At 51.1% G+C, this 20,073-nt stretch overlaps 1 protein-coding gene across 2 annotated transcripts in view; it reads right to left on the bottom strand.

Moving 5' to 3' along the window:
* The window catches only part of Col5a1 (collagen type V alpha 1 chain), a 150,167-nt gene that overhangs the window by 26,070 nt on the left and 104,024 nt on the right, over positions 1 to 20,073 (bottom strand). For both annotated transcript variants that reach the window (XM_021638330.2, XM_021638418.2), the window contains exons 33-49: positions 18,122 to 18,166; positions 17,963 to 18,016; positions 16,751 to 16,795; positions 15,792 to 15,845; positions 14,631 to 14,684; positions 11,969 to 12,022; positions 11,055 to 11,162; positions 9,240 to 9,329; positions 9,095 to 9,148; positions 7,843 to 7,950; positions 5,188 to 5,295; positions 3,884 to 3,937; positions 3,002 to 3,055; positions 2,803 to 2,910; positions 1,963 to 2,016; positions 1,752 to 1,859; positions 425 to 478 (exon numbers count right to left, since the gene is read on the bottom strand). In XM_021638330.2, the coding sequence (XP_021494005.2) occupies positions 425 to 478; positions 1,752 to 1,859; positions 1,963 to 2,016; positions 2,803 to 2,910; positions 3,002 to 3,055; positions 3,884 to 3,937; positions 5,188 to 5,295; positions 7,843 to 7,950; positions 9,095 to 9,148; positions 9,240 to 9,329; positions 11,055 to 11,162; positions 11,969 to 12,022; positions 14,631 to 14,684; positions 15,792 to 15,845; positions 16,751 to 16,795; positions 17,963 to 18,016; positions 18,122 to 18,166 (1,206 nt within the window). The remainder of the gene's footprint in view (positions 1 to 424; positions 479 to 1,751; positions 1,860 to 1,962; positions 2,017 to 2,802; positions 2,911 to 3,001; positions 3,056 to 3,883; positions 3,938 to 5,187; positions 5,296 to 7,842; positions 7,951 to 9,094; positions 9,149 to 9,239; positions 9,330 to 11,054; positions 11,163 to 11,968; positions 12,023 to 14,630; positions 14,685 to 15,791; positions 15,846 to 16,750; positions 16,796 to 17,962; positions 18,017 to 18,121; positions 18,167 to 20,073) is intronic.

Genomic DNA, 20,073 nt, shown 5'->3' with positions numbered 1-20,073 from the left:
CAGAAAACTGAGACATCTCAGTCCCCCAAGATGCTTCCTAAGCCTGGCAGCACTCCAAGCATCAGAGGCCTGGCTATTTTCAGGCTAGCCTTGGAAGCCTGAGTCAACAAGGTGGTAATGGTCATACCCGCAGCAGCCTGTGAAAGGGCCAGTGTACCATAGGTGGCAGTCATTGGCGGCCATGAGTCGGGGGGTCATTGCTGAGGTCTGCAGATATATGTGCTCAGCCCCACATATCTACACATGCATACACATAAGCTCACTCCCCACAATGCGTCACACTTTTCCACCATAGTTCTATGTTGTTCAGCACAGCAGGGTCATTCATGAAAGGGGAAACTGAGCAAGATTGAAGCTTCTGGTCCAGTGCCTTGTCAGTGTTCCCATTGGCCACATCCCACCACTCTTCCAGGGCCACACTCACCGGGGGACCTCCTTCTCCTGGAAGGCCAGGCTCTCCAGCTTCACCAGGCTCTCCCTGAGGAGAAAAGTCAGTGTTAGAAGGTTCTCTCACCAATGGTGATAGCAGAGGGTCCATCTGTCAGCACCTGCCCATCTGCCCATTCTGCCTTGGGCATCTGGTGTCCAGGACTCTGTGGGATCAGCATTATTGCTCTGGATAGCTCACAGAAATGCAGTGGGAAGCCGATGAGAAATAAGGAATGTGAGAGGCATGAGGGAGTGTGTATGTGCGTGCATGTGTGTGTGCATGTGTGGGGGTGGGACACTGTGCCGATCACAAGGGACACAGACTAAGGGCTGCCCCAAGCAGGTACGCTGCATCCTGACCATGGATGTGATCTGAGCAGCCACCTCACACACCTGCTGCCATGCCTTCCCCACTATGATGAGCCAAACAAGCCCATCAGCCTGTGAGTTAATTTTTTCAGGTATTATGTCCCAGCAATGGGACAAACAACTAAGACAGGCCGTAAGGCAGGGCAGAAGCTCAGAGGTCCAGTGCACTCTCCTGCAGTGCCGAGACAGAAAAGAAGGACCTGTGAGGTGGGAGCAGGTGAAGGTGGTGCAGGGGTGAGGCAGTAGAGATGGTGGGGCCTTCTTGCCCCACACCCATTCCTCACTTCCTTTCGCATCATGAAGAACAAGAGCAAATCAGCACACGTTGAGCATAACATCCTGCGTCAGAAGCAAGCCCTGACAAGGCAGGCAGCGGGCTTCCAAACCTCCCCAAGGCCCAAGATGGCTTCCTAAGGACATGCTCCCAGCATTCTATGGAGCTCAGCCTCACACCGAGACTGTCATTGAGCCCACCTACGAGCACTCATGCTCATATATGTATATTCACAAGTGTGCATGCACACAGTGATGCCCACACTCTCTGGCTCACTGAGCTCAGTCGGTCTCAAGGGCCAGGCCCTAACACCAACCAGAAGGCCCTAGCTGTGAAAAGGCAGGCTGTCACAGCAAGCTCAGCGTGGAGGAGGAAAGGCTGCCTTTTTTGAGGGCTGGGCTGGAGGGAAGGAGGCAGTGGGGCCTGGAGGGATGGGTGCGTCATGACTTTAGATTTTGCAAACAGCTGCTACAAACGAACACTGTCGGACATATCACCTTGGAGTCATGAATACACTTTTAGTTTTCACAATAGGTGTAATGGAGATTAGTCTGCACAAACACACACACATACATACACATGTGTGTACACAGGCGCAGCACAGGACTGTGTGTACACACAAACACAGTACTTCTCATGTAGCTATGGAGCAGACACTATGATAAGTTAGACACATCACCTTTTCTCCCACCGCGCCAGGGTTGCCAATTCCTCCAGGAGGACCCTGTGGCCCATCAGCACCTGGAGCTCCAGAGGGTCCTCGGGGCCCTGGTGGACCAGGAGGGCCCTGGGAAGAAGAGAGGCCATTGAGCAAGACAAGACTTAAACATCCTTCCCCCAAAATGAAAATCGGGATTGCCATGCTGGGCCTCGATGGCACAGCCACTTACCATCTGGCCCACGTCTCCCGTCTCACCCTTCTCGCCTGGAGGTCCTGGCAAACCCTGTGGACAGGAAACTGTGATGAGGTGCCACTCTGCGAGAGACATGGCTCCCAGGATGCTTCCCACAGGCCCCGAAATGCATTTCCATGAATCTGCCTTCATGGAAGGATGTTTTCCTGCTTCCAGGGCTCGAAACAGCCGAGGAAATAATCAGAGGAGAGTGCAAAGATTTATGGGGAACAGCACTTATGGTGGCTTCCCATAAAACAATAAACCTAATGAGCCGGCAGCAGGGAAGCTTCCGGATAAATCAAGTCCCCACCATATGCCAAATACTACCAGTAACTAAAAACTGTGTTTTCCAAAATAAAGTCTTGTGTTCAAAGGATATTTAATGGCATTTAACATGCCCGATACATAAAATAAAGGCTGCTGTATGCTTTACGTGGTGAGCATGGGGTTTTAGTGACATCAAGCAGAGTCATGTGGGTAGAACAGGTCACCTGGAGGGCACTGAACGAGGTGGGCTGATGGCTGTAACTTCTAGATGCTGTGTTTAGATGTGGACTTTGTACCCCTTTCTTACAGGGACACCATTTCCCAGAATTCCACAGTAAACATGGAAGCAGCTGTGGCTGTGTATGAGCGCAGAGAGAGAGAGAGAGAGAGAGAGAGAGAGAGAGAGAGAGTATGTGTGTGTGTGTGTGTGTGTGTTTGGACTCCCATAAAACTGGCAGCACTTCCAATTCCTACAGTTGAGGCTCAGTTTTCCTGTTCTTGAGACCACAGTGGGCCTGGCAAGATACTGACACCTCTGCACGGTGGTCCTGGGACCACCATGGTTACCTGTAATCCCACTGGTCCTGGAGGTCCTGGGAAACCTCTTGAACCTTCATCTCCTTTCTGTCCGAACAGGCCCTGCTGTCCACGAGGGCCAGGTTCCCCATCTGCTCCCTGGAGGAAGGAAGCGAGCATGGGTAAGGTCACAGGATGGACAACAGCTTGAGAGGCGAGCCTTGCTATGTCATCGGATGCAGATACTCACCGCAGGGCCTGGCTGTCCGATGGGGCCTTGAGGACCCGTCGGCCCAGGAGGACCCTATCGGGGTCAAACAGAGACATAATTGTTTTGGGGTTGCAGATGAGTCCAGGAGTAGGTCACTTCTGTCTCCAGAAGTGGCTGGCTTGTACAGGATGTGGTTTAGCAGTCCTCAGGTGTGCCACTCATCAGAGGAACAACAACCATTAACATCATGACCCAAGCCAGATTGTGAGCTCTCAGTTCAGCCATGATCATATTGCTATGGGCATCAGAAGCAGGACAGGTCACTATGTGCCTTCTCAGCAACCATCACATGCACTGCTGTGGCACAAGGAGCCCCTTGGACAATAAGGACCAGAGGCCTCAAATTGCCTAAGTGCTGAGCGAGGAGGGTCTCCACTGTGACCTCTGATCTCATGCTGTCCTCAAGCACTGATCACTGTGGGCCCAGGAATGGGGGTGGAGAGAGAAGCCAGTGGGAACAGAGGCCCTGCCCTCAGAGAGCCAGAGGCCTACACAGAGGCCTGGTGACATAAGGAGTAAGGAGACAGACACTAGTCTGAGGTTCAGGTCAGTCTCCTGCGTGGAGAGGGCTGGCATGGGTGACAGGGTGCAGCACCCACACAGCATCCCTGAATGTATGAAATACCAAGTTACAAATGGATGCCCCACCTCTGCAGTGCTCGGTGACGGGCTCCCAGTGGTCATGTTCCCACACCGAGAGATTCTATCTCACATGTGAGCACACACACACACACGGGATGCTCTCAGGAAAGAAAGCTAACGGGTGTGACCCAGGAGCATGCAGTGCTGGACTCATGGAGTAGGACGCCAGGGTAGACATGCTGCTCCCAGTGGGCACCCAGCACACGCTCAGACTCTTACCTGCTCGCCCTTGTCCCCCTTGCTTCCTTTCTGCCCTGGCTCCCCGATCTCTCCCTGGGGATGGACAGAAAGGATGTTGTTAGTCCCCTGTTTGTATGTGCCTTTCTTGGTCCCATGGGCAATCTTTCTTGGAGAGGAACAACAGCTGCTCTTCAGCTGGTCCTAAGACTTGCCAACAGAAGGCTTTTCCTTATATAACTTTGATTTCCTTTCTGATTTTGATGTGTGTGTGTGTGTGTGTGTGTGTGTGTGTGTGTGTGTGTACAAGGCCTGCATGTATGTTTGTGCATGTAGGTGCTCTGAGGAGGCCATAAAATGGTGTTGGATCCCTTGGAACTGGAATTACAGGCAGTGGAGAGCTGCCATGTGGGTGCTGGAAACTGAACCCCAATCCTCTATAACAGCGCTTAATCACGCTTAATCACTAAACTGTCTCTGCAGATTCCTACCTGTTATCTGCTCCATTTCTCTATGGCATTGAACTGGCTTCTGCGGACCACGATGGCCAGCCAGAGAGGGGAGAGATCATCCTGTCTCTACCTTTCCAGTTCTGAGATTATAAACACACCACCACACCTAGCTTATATAAACATGGGTTTGTTGGAGGGGGTCATCAAACTCAAGTCCTAGTGCTCTCGAGACAAATGCTTTACTGCCTGAGTCACCTCCCCAGCTCCTTGATTGCTGTGATACTTGGGTTAGTGCCATGGTGACATGGTGGTCTAGCATCCTCTCTGGCGTCTGCTGGGCTGCCTCCCACATGGAGACAGAAGACTAAGACGTCCTCTGTGCAGAGGTGACAAAGTCAGAAATATCACCAGAGATCTATGACAAATGGAGAGTGGCGCTGAAGAGCTAAGCCGCACCGCCTCTCCTTAATGAAGTATAAAATCCGGGCTCCTCCGTGATGGCATCAGAAATAGCAATAAAAACAGAGCTCCGATCATTCAAGGGGAGACGCTTAAAAATAGACACAGAGTAAAACCTCATTAAATTCAGCCCCACACAGTCCCAGCCTGAAAGGGTTCAGAAGGGAACAGGGAGCAGTTCCTTCCTTCAGCTCTGGCTCCGACCGCACATGTCTCAGGCAACAGAAAGCTGCCAAGGAGCCAAGTGCTTTTCAGGCTCCCCCACACGCACTACAGGTCTTGTTTGTTGCTGTTTATTTGTGTGCTACTTCAAAATCACCCCTCGTGCCAGATCTGAAGGGCACTGCTCTGCTCTGCCAGCTGAGCCCTCTTTATCATATACAGTGCCCTGAACACACTGCCTGCCTGGCCACACACACTCCAGCTCCTCCGTACCTTATCTCCATCTTCTCCAGGAGGGCCCACGGGGCCAGCTGGACCAGGAAGCCCCACAGGACCTTGGAGGCCATCTCGGCCAGCTGGGCCTTGAGGACCTTTCTCGCCCTAGGGAGGACAAGCAATTCAGACTCAATACAGTTGTACACTGGGAACACCATACCACCGCTCCTCACCCTGGAGAGGGACCCAGGAGTGGGAAGCTAGGGGTATGAGGGCATGGTAAGGACCATCCTGATCCTAGCATACTGCCAGGGGCATTGAGGCTGATTTAGACTGGTTCTGGACCCTGAGTGGCTGGCATATTGCTGGGCCAGAGCCACACTCAGAATAATACACAGATTAAAACCTCAACAGATCCAGCCCCACACTGTTCAGTCTGAATAGCCGAGAGGGGAGCAGGAAGCAATTTGGAAGGGCCACACTCATTAGAAATGAGGAAACTGAGGCATGGCTAATGCTACAGTTTGGACATGCGATGGTGAAGGTTTAGGGGTGGAGGAGGTGGACGGCTGTGGGAATCTGAGGAGGCTGGACCTAGTGAGGGGAAGTATGGCACTGCAGTTGTTCTGGAGAAAAAAAATTGGAATGTCCACTCCCCTTCTGGCTGCCATGAGCTGACCGACTGTGACCTACATGTCCTTCCACCATGCTGCTCTCTCTCACTACAGACGCATAGCAATGGAGCCAACCACGAAGCCAAACCTCTGGAGCCACAGGCCCAAACAAATCCTTTGATTTAAGTGCTTTCTCTCAGATATTTGTCAAAGCGACAGGAAGCTTATTAGCAGAGCTTGTGAACATAAGTCCCTGAGCCTGCTTGGGCTCCTCTGAGCTAGTGAGCAAGGGCCATACTGTGCTCTCGGACAGCCTGAGCAGCAGCTTCTGAGAACTGTGTTACTCTATCAGTCCTTCATGAACATCCTGCCTGGGTACACAGACATGCATGTACACAAATACACACAGACACGCACATACAATACACATATCTATGTGACATGTGTGCACATTCATATACCTGAGCACAAACACACAGACATGCATGTCCATGGGCATGCTCACACACAGGATAATCACAAACATACTGCACATGCGGGAACACACACACACAAATGCATACAGACATGCATAATAACATATACACACGTGGCATGCACACAGCATGACATTCATGTACACATGCTTAAGTGAGCACACACACAGACATACAGACATACAAAATTATCTTTTCTGCCTTCATGACTCTGACTTGCTTTTCTCACAACTGCCCTGTCATCTCCTGTGATCTCACTCATTCTTGCTATGCTGTTTTGACGAAATCCCATCATCCATGAGCAACAGACATTTTCTCACCTCAGCTAAGAGTCCCTTTTCTTCCAATGTCAAAAAGAAACTCTTTGTGTGCAACAGGAGGGGAACATGGACGCTTGGCCAGGCCATCCTGTCCTCCCTGCACTCAGTCCCACTCCTCGGAGTCAGTCTGTCCTCCTAAGCTAGACAGCTCCAGCAGGTTCAGGGCTTCCGGGCTTCCTCCCCCACCCCACCCCATATTCCCTGACAAGTTGGGAGTTTGCAGAGACCCCCTGAACCTCTCTCAACTTCTTCCTCTTGCGGGAGCTATTCTGGGAGACAGTGAGCTTTTCCCTGCTTGGGGCAGTTCCTGCAAGGAACTGCTTAAACGTCAAGTCTCTGAAAACATGAGCTTCCTCCGGCTGAGTCTGTGAGCTCCACATGTCCTGGACCTCCAAGAGCTTCTGTGTTGCACACAGAAATCCAGCTGGAGCTGTGTCCTGGGCACCTCACTAAAAATGGCACGGTGCTATCAGTTGCCAAAAGGCTGTTGCAATGATGTCCCAATGTGGTCCGAGTGTTCTTCCTCCTCGTGAGCAGGACACACAGAACGTAGAGCATCACAGGCAGAAGTCCGTGGACATGTGTCTAGCTCAGTGCTCCATGCCTATCCTCCACTGAGGCTCCTTCTAGCATTCCGCACTGAGATAGCGAAGCTGGGCTGAGATCTATGAAATCCACCCCACAGCCGTGGGAAATCAGGGTGGTGGGAAGGCATGACGCTGCATATAAACTGCACACATGAAGTGGGGGTTGGGGTGTCACTATGGATGGGGACCCATGCTGATGATCAGAAAAGGGCTGTGTTGGAAACCCAGGCCTGCCTGTGTCTCTGCTTCAGAGGCCTTTCAGAGCCCAGTGAACTTGTTGGAGGAGATGTCTCACTTTCTGGGGACCTACCTGCCATCCTCTGCCCGACTGTGCCTCCTCTCCTGTGCTCTCTCATCAATAAAGGGACCACCCATTCCCAAACACCTGTCTTTTCCTAAAAGGCCCAGCTATGGGATGAGGCCCATGCAGAGGTGATGTTCAGTCACCAGACAGTATGGCCCAGCTACCCAGGAGGCATAGCGGCTAGACAGAGGAAGGTCTGTATGGGACAGACTGTGTCTAGCCACTGTGATATCACTTTCAGGACAGGCTGGGCTGAGCTGGCTAGGACTCTTCAGCGTGTCTGTCCCTGTAGGATAATCAGACATCGCAGCCTCTGCTTCCTCCCACCCCAGGGGAGTACCCATGGGGATAACACAGCAGGAGGGACAAAACCAAACCTGGGAGGGGACCTCAATCTCAGGCGGTACTTACAGGAACCCCTTTCTCTCCAGCAGGTCCTGGAGGTCCCTGAGGACCAGGTCTCCCTGGAATCCCGATGGGTCCAGCAGCACCAGCTGGGCCTCTCTCCCCTGGAGAGCCCTAAATTACAGGAAGAAAATGGCTCACTTTAGAGGCTATTGAACTGTACAATAAGACTTCCTTAAGCACCGATGGGTCACACCATTCTCCCCTCACTTTAGAGCCCTCAGTGGCTCCCTACGTGACTGTCTGCAAGCATGGACTATTTGGTCTAGTATTTGAGGCTGTCATCATGCCCCTTCTTAGCTCTTCTCTCACAATTCCATCTTACACATGCCCTCTCCCCTGACAAGTGTCTGGAAACAAGTCCTATTTTACATGTGTCTTTGATTGTCTTTGATGGTCTTTTCCAGAGGCCTGGCACCCACCCATCCATGTGGGATCTGCCTGCCCACAAAGCTGCTCATAGATTTAGATGAGGAGGTCCTGATCTGGGGACAGATATGGATGGTAACAGGGATCCAGGCTAAACTTGAGGTCACATCAAGAGGTCAACACAGCCTGCAAGCCTTCCCTATACCCTATCAAAGGGAAGGCTAGTTTCTCACCCCATCTGATGTGCCCGGTCTGGAACTCAGCTAGGGGAGGTCACTCCCAAACTCAGCTGGTCCTTATACCTGTTCAGAGCCATCAGGCTAGCTTGCACAGCAGGGAAGCAAAGCTGACAGTCCTTATCCATATGGGGCAGGGGGAGCAGCCTCCCACATGAAGCCACAGATAAAGGCCTGGGAATGAGGGGTCCTATGGCCTCTCACAGTTGGGGTTCTGAGATTGATGAGGGGCTAGCTAGCTCATGAGACAACATGTGATAGCTCCAGGGCTACAGGCTAGAGATAGACCCCTCTCTGCCTGTGTCAGGTGGCCCAGCCTTCTCTAGGATGTGTCCTTGAAGTTCATAAGAAGAATGCTGACTCTCCCTGCTGACCTAGGTCCATACCAACTGTGACCCTCCCTCCTTGCCTCCAAGCCCAGGCAGGCCACACATAGCTCTCCAAGCTGCCGCTCCTCTGCTGTCCCTTGTACAAAGTGGCTCTGTGATTCCATGAACTCAGCTTCTGGCTCGGGAATGCTGTCCTTATGCTCCTGGCTGTCCCCCTGACACACTTGATGGGAAACTTGGCATCTAGGCATGCCGTTCCAGCTCTCGTTGCCTGTGGAACAACAGGTCTGGAAGGATAGGATAAGATGGAAGGCCTTGACTCACCGCAGGACCTGGGGGGCCAGGGGGTCCTTCGCTGCCTTTTAGTCCAAGTGCTCCCTGTAAAGTAGTAAGAACATAGGTGAAAGCACTCAGAGAGAGCCCCAGGGCCTTGCACCACAATGTTACGCCCACCTGACCCCTCACTCACCACAGGACCAGGGAGCCCTCTGTCCCCAGGGAATCCACGCAATCCTGGAGGACCATCCTTCCCAGGGAGGCCAGCAGGGCCTGGGTCACCCTGAAAAGAGAGCCAGAGTTAACCTCACCTGGAGCCTCCAGCTGTTGACTTCTCACTAACCTCCAGGACACAGGATCCATGTCTAAATAGCAGGTTGAGTCTTGTGGAGATCCACTAGTGATCTGCATTGAGCTGGGCTTCCTCTAGCCGTTTGGCTTTAAAGAAATGCTCTGGTTTTATTTTGATTTGGAGGCTGGGGATGGAAGCCAGGACCGAGCACACCTCTACTTCTCCATGGACTTGAGCTCAGCTCCTGCATACATGTAGGAGCCACGTTCTCCAGGCTGGCTTATAGATCTGGGGGAGGGACTCCAATCATGACTCTCTCCCCCCTGTGCTCTTTCAGGACCCTGACCTGCAAAGTCCAGCGGGGCCACAAGGGACTGAAGGGGAACTGGAGTTAAATGAAAGTCCTCACTTGCATTGGGTTCCTCAATGGCACTGTGCCAAGATAAGGACACCCCGGTGGCTTGTGGTTAAAACACACAGTCACTCAAGGAACTTGCTATCAGCCCAATGCCCACTTCTAAAAACAGGCACCGTTGGGCTTGTCTTTCTTGACAATGTAAAAGCTAGACTATCTTTCAGAACTTTCCCTGGACTTCACATATTAACAAAAAGATCTTTCCAGGCCAGCACATCAAATGTACTTGGCTTCTTTCTGGACTCAATGAGCTCTCTTTGTCTGGAGTAGAAAGATTTATAGACCAGATGCTGTGTGTGTTATGTTACATGTGTATTTACATACATACATATCTGAGGATATATGAATTTACTCATGACACATAAAACGATATCTGATTTTACTCAGTATTTATTTATTGTATGTCTCTAATTTGTTGTTTTGTTTTTCAAGACAGGGTTTCTCTGTGTAGCCTTGGCTGTCCTGGACTTGCTTTGTAGACCAGGGAAGCCTCAAACACATAGAAATCACCTGCCTCTGCCTCTCTGAGTGCTGGGATTACAGGCATGAGCCACTATACCCGGCTGTCTAATTTTAAATTTACTCTTTTATGCGGTCACATCAATAGGTGGCGTGGATCAGGAATGGTAGCACACACCTATAATGCCAGCATTCAGGAGGTAGAGGTAGGTAGATCTCTGAGAGTTTGAGGACAGCCTGGTCTACATGGCCAGGGCTACACAGGAAGAGCCTTCTCAAAACAACAACAACAAAAACAAAAATAGGCTGAGAGCTTGTGCTTTCAGTTCCCCTCAAAAAACCTTGGAGGGTTTTATGCCAACACACAGACATTACAACCACATATTTGGGGTGCCCAGCCTGCTGAACAGACTACAAAAAGGGTACAGCAGGAGCCAGCACTGGGCACAGGATTGGAGATGCATTCATTTTTTCACTTTTAGAATCTATTTTCAGGGTGTTTGAGTGAGGGGGTTTCAAAAGATCATTCTCTGCCAGATCTGTACTGGCTGTTGAAGACTCAGGCCCTTTAGTCTGTTTCTGGGAGAAGTGGGCAGCAGGGGAAGGCGTTCTCCATGGGGCGTGGGATAGTTTGATCCCACATCCCCTCTGTGTTCCACCTGCAGTGGCTCCAAGCCCTGTCTCAAAGTTCAAGCAAAGTGGATCTGAACGTGTGGGTTTCAGAGAAGCATTTGTTTGAGAAACTTGTTTGAGCATTTGTCCAAAAAGATCAAGAGGAAGCACAAAGTTCTCATTCCCTAGGAAACAAGATTCACCTGACACGGAGGCTTCCAGAAACTCACCTTTGTCCCTTCCTTTCCAGTGACACCAGGGAGGCCCTGTTCACCTGGAGGGCCTGGAGGACCAGGGTGGCCACGCTCACCCATTGGGCCCGTCTCTCCTGTGGGACCCTGTGGGGAGAGACAGTGTTGTCACGTGTTGGTGTTGAATGACTTGCAAGGGAATGATGTCTTCCTCTTAAGCCTGCATACGCACTGACTATGGTGACACCCAAAGTGGGCCTAGCATGCTCCTCTCTTCTATCTCAAGGCTCCTCCTGCCAGCTAAAAGCCAGAAGGAAAAGATGAAGCCAGTCAGACAGCGCTAGCCATGGCTGCTGCCTCCCTGCCCCTGTGCCTCTCAGGAGGCTGTGTTTCTGGGATGTGATCAGAAAGATGCTGAGGGCTGCCATATTTTCCACAGAGGGGAGAAGGCCTCAATGGCTCCAGCTCTGTGGTGGGCATTGGCTGTAAATTTCACACTTCTCATTATGTCAGGAGTGGCTTGCTAAGTGACAAGCTGACAGATACACAACTGTTCTTGGATCTAAAGCCATCAGCCCTGTACCCTTCACTGATCTGTGCTGGTTGGAATCAGAGTCCCATGACACTGACCAGTGGAGGAGCACTGGGTGCCTCTGCTGTTCACAACAGGACAAGAAAACCCCATTGCCAACCCCACCTCCATGCCTTCAGGGCTAGTCCAACTCCAGAACCTGGTCCTGTTTGACCTGGGGTCACCTGAGGCTGCTGCTGAGCTTAGCCCTTGTGCTGTATGAGTCACCTGCTTTCTCTCAGCACTGCCCCCTTCATCTCCTACAGTTAGCATACTTGCCACGGGACTTAAGCCTCTCCATTAATGGGGTCCGCACCTCTAGAAAACTGACCATATCCCCGTGTTTTGGTAACCCCAGCCCCAGGATGCTGCACGGTCTCACCTGAGGGCCAACCACTCCTGGGGGGCCTGGGGGGCCAGTCTTGCCTTGGAAACCCTGTGGAGAAAGACAGCAAGCTGAGGGCCATGGCGGCAGCACCTACCACCCTGCTGCAGTCTCAGAAGCCTGTCCCTGGCCTGTCCCCGGCCTGTCCCTGGCCTGTCTCCGACCTGTCCCCGATGGCTGCATGCCAAACTCTCATCCGAGAGTCACGCCTCATGTCCCCTTTCCATATTAATTTCATGAGAGATCTGGAGCCAAGTGGGTCAGCTCCACGCTGTGTCTTTGTGCTGAGAAGCAGATTTTAGGCCTGTTATTCTCCCTCATGTCACTGTGTGTTCGTTTTCTGAGGACACATAAGAACCATCTCTGGACGGGTGCTCATTAAGCAACTTTGTGGGACGTTTTAGCTTTTGTTGTCCATGCCTCTGACGCACGGCAGGTGACTCGCCAGCCAGCTCCTCTTCATATTTAGGACAGGAGGGAGCCTGGCCTGGCTGCTCTCTGAAGCTCAAATGTGTTGGTTTAAAGTCACTTCATAGACACTGTCTCCGCGAGGATCTAAGTGCTCGTGCCTAGAATGGCCCAGGCTTGCCTTCCCACTTCGGCTCTGCTTCCCAAACTCTCTTATGGAGCAGGAAGCTGCAGCAAGTCAAGCTTGATTTGGGGCATTGGCAGAGCAGAGTGGGCACCATGAGATGCTCCTGCAGCTGCCAGGGGTAAAGGATGAATCTACCCAAGAGAAGGGCAGTCTAGATGCACAGAGGTCACAGAGGTCACAAAGGTGAGCAGGTGGCTCAGGGCCAGCAGGTGACAGTCTAATACCACTCACAATTCACTGGCCACACGAACCACAGCAGACTCTGCCCTGTACACCCCAGAAACCTCTTCCCTCTCAGCCCAGCTAAGCTCACACAGTGGCAGAAGTCACCATTTCTAAGATACATTCCTCTCAGAGTCAAACACAAGAGCTAATGGACAGGTCAAGAGGAGAAGTGCTGAGAGGAGGTAGGAGCCAAAGCAAAGCTCTGCTCATGGCAAGCAAGGCCTCCCACTGGGTCCATAGTCACTCTAGGGCCAACTGTGCCTGATAAGGAGGGAAATGGTCTTCGGCTCCTTGCCAAGAAACAGATTTTTTGGGTCCCATTAAGGAGAAGCACTGACCATTTGTGCCCACTGGAAGAGGAAGAAGACAAAAAAAAAGAGGAGGCAGGAAGAGGAAAAAGAAAACGAAGAAAGTCTACAAATGAATCTCAGAAATGGTTAGCAGCATCATGGAGCAGTCATGAGTCTACAGAGGTAGCTGGACATGGTAGAGGTGGCTGGAAACTACACTTTCCCAAGCAGAGAGGGGAGACTTAATTATCTGCAGAATGAGTCTGAGGGAGAAAAGCACACAGTATGCAAAATTCCTTTCTCTTGTCTCCTTGGAAAGACATTAGAAGAAAATGTGCAAAGCTCTGAAGAAATGTTTTAATTTTTCTCTCTAAACAAAAGAGCAAGGTAATCTCCATTTATCAGCCAGCACAGGCTGTTCGAACACCGGCAAAGTCATAATTAGAGGATTTCTCGTCTCTATGTGCTCAAAGACAGAGGGGGACAATGTGTTAAAGCCAGCACCAGGACTCTGTCTGACAAGGTGTTCACAGACCCATATCAGGAGAGCCAGTTTCAGCCATCAGAGCCCCCGGAGACCTTCAGGATGCAGTGATACAGGAGCCTGACACTGAGAAATACTTACACCTCTGCAAACTGCCCGTTTACTGTGGATGAGGCAGGGGCACACAAAGAGAATGCACATATGTCACCAGCACTTTGAGGGCTCATTGTCCAGAGTCTGGAATCCCAGGGTCACAAGTGCAACCAAGGTCACAAACATGCACACATACTTTTTTTTGAGATAGGGTCTCTTACTTAACTCAAAGCCAACTCACTGGCTAGACTAGCCCTGGGAATCCTCTTGTCTTCAGCACCAGGCTTACAGACTAACCCCCGCACCTTCAGTCTTGGCTTTTACACCAGTGCTGGGGACCTGAGTTCAGATCCTCGTGCTCACCGTATCAGGCACTTTACCTAACACTGAGCCATCATTTCATCCCACAGCATCTTCTCTACCATGACAGAGAAGGCTAACGGCACCCATCCATTCCTTCCCACCAGCTCCCCAGCTGAAATCTCCCAGGTGGGCCATGCTGGATTCTGTGTGATGCCCAAGGCCCATGGGCCTTGTCATGGGGTTGTCATAGCCTAAACAACCAACTAATCACAAGTACAGACCTCCACAAGTACTCTTCTAGATAAGGCTTGTGGTGTCCCAAGCAAGGCTACATTCCCAGTTACCCTCGAAAAATAAAGGTTAGAGACACAGGTCTTGTGATGTCTGATGCTCTAAACATGGCCTTTGGCCAAAGCTGCTAAAACAAGCAAAGAGCCATTTTCCTCTTACACTGTAACATCCTGGGGCTCCTGCCCACCCCACAGGCTGACCTCAAGTCAATAGCAGACGGCTGGCCCATGGGAATTCTTGCCAAGGCCTTTGGTCTTTTCCAGCTAGGAAGGACCCCTGACTGTGCCAGGCAGTCAGAAGCATGTTATGTGTAGGGCTGTGGGAGGCCCAGCCAGAGAGACCAGGCAAAGCCATGCCCCCAGCACTTGTAATACTCACGGTCTCGCCTCTCTGCCCAGGATGTCCAGGGAGCCCGTCCTTGCCTGGTGGGCCCTGGGGAGCAAATCAGAACAGGGAAGGCTCATTCAGCAGCTCATCTTAGTGGTTTTTGAGGAAGGAGATCACCCAAGCCCTCACAGGGATAGTGATCATGGAACTAGATGTCATGGAAGAAGCAGTGCGTGCAATCCTTATAGCTGCCCGAAGGGGTTAACAGAGGCAGGGGAGGTCAGCCAGCCCCCGAAGCTTAAGCAGGCGGGTGGCCTGGTACACTGGGACCAACCTTCATCTGGCTAGCCTGACAAACACCAAGGAGGGACATTAGAGGTTCTTTGTCTCCTGTGGGCAAAGAGATCCTTCCCTCCCATGGATCTCCCATGCCATGGGCCCTACAGTGTCCTACAGTCTCTACAGTGGACCTGGCTATGGTCCCTTCATTAATGTGGAATTTCCCCAGCATGGACTTTTGGCATGGACCTCCCATGCTTTGAACCTTCCTCTACAATGGATCCTTTGAAGGCTTGACATCCTTTCCCTGGCATGGGCTTCCCCTAGCATGGACCCTCACCTTCCTGGGCCTTCTCCTGACATGAGCCTTCCTTTGGTATGGAGTCTTATTTGCTGTAGGATGCCCCCTACCATGTATCCTCTTCTCCTGTGGGCCCTCCCCTGCAGTGGGTAGGCCCTGAGTGGGCCTTCCCTGCTGTGGACTTCTGCTGTGGGCCTGCCTCGATTCTGGGGAAGAACCAGCTTTGCTTTCAGACATGGTCCCAGAATTGAAAAATGACCTTCTAGTGGTTTTAAGACGCCATGTTTGTTACATTTGTGCGATCATCCAAGACATTAATACAGGCCCAGACAGAATGTCATGATGGTTCAACAGCAGCAGGACCTGCCATGGGAGGGGAAGGGCCTCAGCAGGGGAGGTTCATGGCGGGGAATGTCAGTCCAGAAGTAAATGCTCTCCAGAACAGGTGGCTTGCATGGGTGGGCATAGCCACAGATTGGCTGCCTTAACAGCCAGCCTTGAGAGATTGTCTCCACTGTCTGCCTAGCAGTGGTCTGTGTGCCCCTTCCCTCCCCCATAGCCTAGGGGGATGAGGAGAATACCGTATCAGGGGAACCTGACCTACCACCTCCATGGGAGAAAGCATTACTTACCGGGGGACCCTTGGGCCCAGGGAAGCCGGTGGGACCTTGGGGTCCATTGGGTCCCTGGGAACAGATAATAACCAGTTTAAAGACAGCTGTTCTTCCTGTTAGCAGCCCCCCCCCACTGTTTCCCCATTGTGGCACTGACTGCACTTAAAACCTTTTCCCTATTTAACCTGACCCCATTTTCCCCATTTGACTCTAGAGGAACTGAGAAGAGAGGTAGATGCCAACTAGAAGATAGATGGGTAATAGAAGATAGATAGGAGAGATAGATGATAGATGGATAGATAAATAATAGGAGATAGGTAAAGTAGGTAGATAAATGGATGGAGACGATAGATAATAAATAGATGATGGATGGGTAATAGAAAATAGATAAGATAGGTAGATAAATGGATAGATTAATAGATAGATGGTAATAGAAGATAGATAAGATAGATAGATAGATAGATAGATAGATAGATAGATAGATAATAGGAGATAGATAAGATAGGTAGATGGATAGATAGATGATAGAGAGATAGACAGACAGACAGACTGATTGATTGATCAATCGATAGATAGATATTAGATAGATAGATAGATAGATAGATAGATATTAGGTAGATAGATAGATAGATAGATAGATAGATAGATAGATAAATAGATAGATAGATAGATCAAGCCCTCCCTAGGAACTCTGGTAGTCAAGTTACATAGCAACGCCCAGAGTCCTCTGTTCTGTGTGAGGTCAAGGGCTAATTCTACAGTCTCAGTCACCTGTAGCACCCTAAGGCCAGGTCCAGAGGGTGGGATGAGGTCCCTCCCCAAGGAACACATCACTTCTGGATAAAAATCACCCTTAGTCCTCAGCCTGCGCCTCTGCAGGGCGCTGTTGGCCTCCTGTACCAGCTCGCCCAGAGGCAAGTATGTGTTTAGGGCCAGCTTCCTCCTTTAAAATCTCCCCAGGCCTGGAAGACTCTTACCCGCTCGCCAGGAGGGCCGGCTGGGCCATCGCCTCCGGAGTTGCCCTGGGAGAGAAGAGAAAAAGTTACCATGACTGCTAGTCCAAGGTCATCCTGACCTCACAGGGCAGTGTGTAACAGCACTGAACCTTAGCTCTGTACTGGTCAGCACACAGTCAATACGGAGCCAGCATGAGCAGAATGGTGACATTTCCAGAGCAGGTCCCCGTGACTAGTCAGACACAGGCTGTGCTCAGCCAAGAACACATCAAAATGACTCAATAGAAAGAACACAAGGTGCAGCTTCAGAACCCTTGCATGTACCTGGCTGGTTCTCATTAAGAGTTCTGTGTGTGTGTGTGTGTGTGTGTGTGTGTGTGTGTGTGCATATGTGTGTGTATATGTATGTATGTGTGTATGTGTGAGTGTGTGTGTATATGCATGCATGTGTGCGTGTGTGTGTGCATGTGAGAATGTGTGTGTGTGTGTGTGTGTGTGTGTAATATACCCGGAGCTTACCACAGAGGAGCTCCAAGGAAGAGATCAGGGATGATGGGTCAGCTCTGACTCTCAGCTAACTGAAACTTACTCTCAGCAAGACCCCCCAGGAACTAATTTTTAATTTTTTATAAGCTTTTTTTTTCTTTTATATGCACACATGTCTGTGCATCAGTTTTGTGCCTGGTACCTGCAGAAGAAGGCATCAGATTCCCTAAGATTCCCTGGAACTAGAGTGACAGATCATTTTGTGCCGCCATGGGGGTGCTGGGAACCAAACCTTGGTCCTCTGTCTCTTCAGACGCCTCCTCTGGATTTTTACTGATTAGAACATGCCATGCTTGGCTTTTCCTCAGATTCACAGCACAGGGAGCTGGCTTCACTCCCCTCGGCATGAGGGGTCCCAGCAGGGGTGGGCTCAGCATCTGCCTGCACCAGGATGAACCTGTTCCCAGACACCTTTACCAGAAAAGAAATAAGGCTTCCCACCAGAGCTGGGTGGGTCTGTGTGAGGCTGGCTTCCTGGGCCTGAAGCTCCCATGTGCAAGGGCTGTCCCGCCTCTGCCTGTCTTGGGTCTCCTGAGGTTACCCTTAGCCATGTTGTCCAATTCACAAGCTCACTGAAGGCTGTTATAGGGCAAAGGTCCTCTTCAATGAGGCTCAAGAAACTATCTTTTTGTTCTTACTTGAAAAGACTGCTCTCCACCCTCATGCCTCGGAGGACCAGGAACATACCTTAGGGCCAGGCTTCCCTGTGATGCCCCGTGGGCCTCTTTCACCCCTCGGGCCCTGAACAGATAGACAGAGAGAAAGAAAGGCAGTTAGCTCAGAGGCCTGAGACTCACAGAGCCCACCCACCTACAACCCACATGCTTGCTTTGTACAGAGGCCTACCGTTGGGCCTCGCTGTCCCCGTGGTCCTGGCTTTCCAGGTGTTCCCTAGAAGCAGAGAAATGGATGTCAGTCATACTGGCATGTGTGGCCCTGCTCGGCAGGCTTCCCTCCCTGAGTTAACAAGAGACTACAAGAATCCAGAATGAAGCCAGAAAGGGCCTATCTGGGGGTGAAGGGGAGAGTGTAAGGGCAGAAATATTGATGGGTAGAGTCTGTTACTTAGCTGGCTCATTTCTTCCTTCCCTCCCTCCCTCCCTCTTTCCCTTCCTCTTCTCTCTTTTCCTCTTAGAAGGCACAGAAATCATTACATGGAGAGAGAAGAAAGTCAACTCCTATCACGCGTAATTTTCTTCTGCTACAGTTAAGAATATTAGGCATTAAATTTTCATCAGGCTCTGCAGGCGCGAAGGGAAACTGCAATTTAACATATAAATCATATATCCAAGAGTCCCCAGCATCTCTCGGAGTTCAGTCCTCTTGCTGTTGCTGATCTGCATTTCCCGAACCCCAGAAAGCAAACGCACGGCATTTGTTTTCTGTTTTCTGCCATAGCAAGGATGTAATGGCCCACAAGCGCAGTTTACCCACAGCACACAGAGCTAATGGATTGAGCACAGAGACTCCAACGCTCCGAGGTTCATCCGGGTTTATCCTGGTCTCTACCAACAAAGCCAGCCCAGATCTAAATGCCGAAGGCACAGAATCAGTCTCTCCTTAGCATTTTCAACTGGGTCACTATCAAAAGCAAAACAATCTCCCATTTTGAAAGGCATTTAATGAAACAATTCATAGCACAAGAATTATGGGTGTTTTGGTTTTTTCCCCTTAACAACACACCCATTCCTGTTACAATGCTTCAGCTCTGTGACAACATCCTTTGGCTGCAGGTAAATGTTTGCATATGAAAATTAAATAAGATGTCTCCTGTCTTCTCATGCCAAGCATGTGCTCTTATTGACAGTGTCACGAGCCCTGACTCCTCTCTGTGAGCCAGCCTGGGCCACCAACACCTCTCTCTGTCCCTCTTCCACCTTTAGCACTGCCTGGAATCGCAACTCCAATCCCATCTGACCTTGCAGTATACCTGGCTCCCAGGTACACCCTGCCCTGACGGTGCCTAGGGCATCTAGGCACTCAAGTCTTGTCAGGAGGCAAACTGGTCTCAGCCCAGGTTCCATCTGAGTCCTGGAGTAGCATGGTGCTCAGCAGGGTATGTGGTCATCTACCCCTTACCGCAGCTCGGCCTGGTGAGCTGCTGAGCAGAGTATGGCTCCAGGGCTCCCTCAAAAATTAACTGTTCAGGTTGCTGCCTCTAATCCCTGACAGGAAACAATGGGAGGTTCCTGACTCTTCCGGAGCCCAGAGTCAAACTGAAGTATGAAGAGCCTTGAATTTGCTTGGAGACCCCCATGGGGCCTTCCTCTCCTGGGACCCCTCCAAGGGGCAGGATCTCTTCATAGGACACAGCTTTGCTTGGATCATGGCTCTGCATGGGCTGCGGCCAGCTTGAAAGTGCATACTGCTTCGGATGGTTTCCCATTTAACCTCACTGTCAGGCACAGACATGAGACACCAGCTCTGTAGAAGCTGGGTCTCTGGTAACAGAGGAGTGAGGTATGCAGGTAGCACTTGAGTGAGAGGCAAACACACACACACACACACACACACACACACACACACACACACACACACATGCTGCAAACCCTGCCTGCCATCCCATACTAGAGGCAGCTTGTTGACCAGATCATCTGCAAGCACAGCCAGTCTCCAGGGCACAGGGCAAACCAGCTGCCTTCACAGTGCCCAGCCTCTTCCTGATCCTCTCCTGCATGGGACCGGTATGACCTTCAAAACTCTCCCTGGGAGTCAGCCTCAGGACTAAACTCTGACTGCTTAGGGATAAAGAGCCACCTTGAGGCACGGCTTCCACAGGCTCAGCCGGCCCAGGCCTC

This window comes from Meriones unguiculatus, chromosome 8 (assembly GCF_030254825.1).
Source record: "Meriones unguiculatus strain TT.TT164.6M chromosome 8, Bangor_MerUng_6.1, whole genome shotgun sequence".
NCBI classification, from domain to species: Eukaryota; Metazoa; Chordata; class Mammalia; order Rodentia; family Muridae; genus Meriones; species Meriones unguiculatus.
Note: the sequence above shows the minus strand (reverse complement) of the source record. Positions and strands in the feature narration are given on the sequence as shown.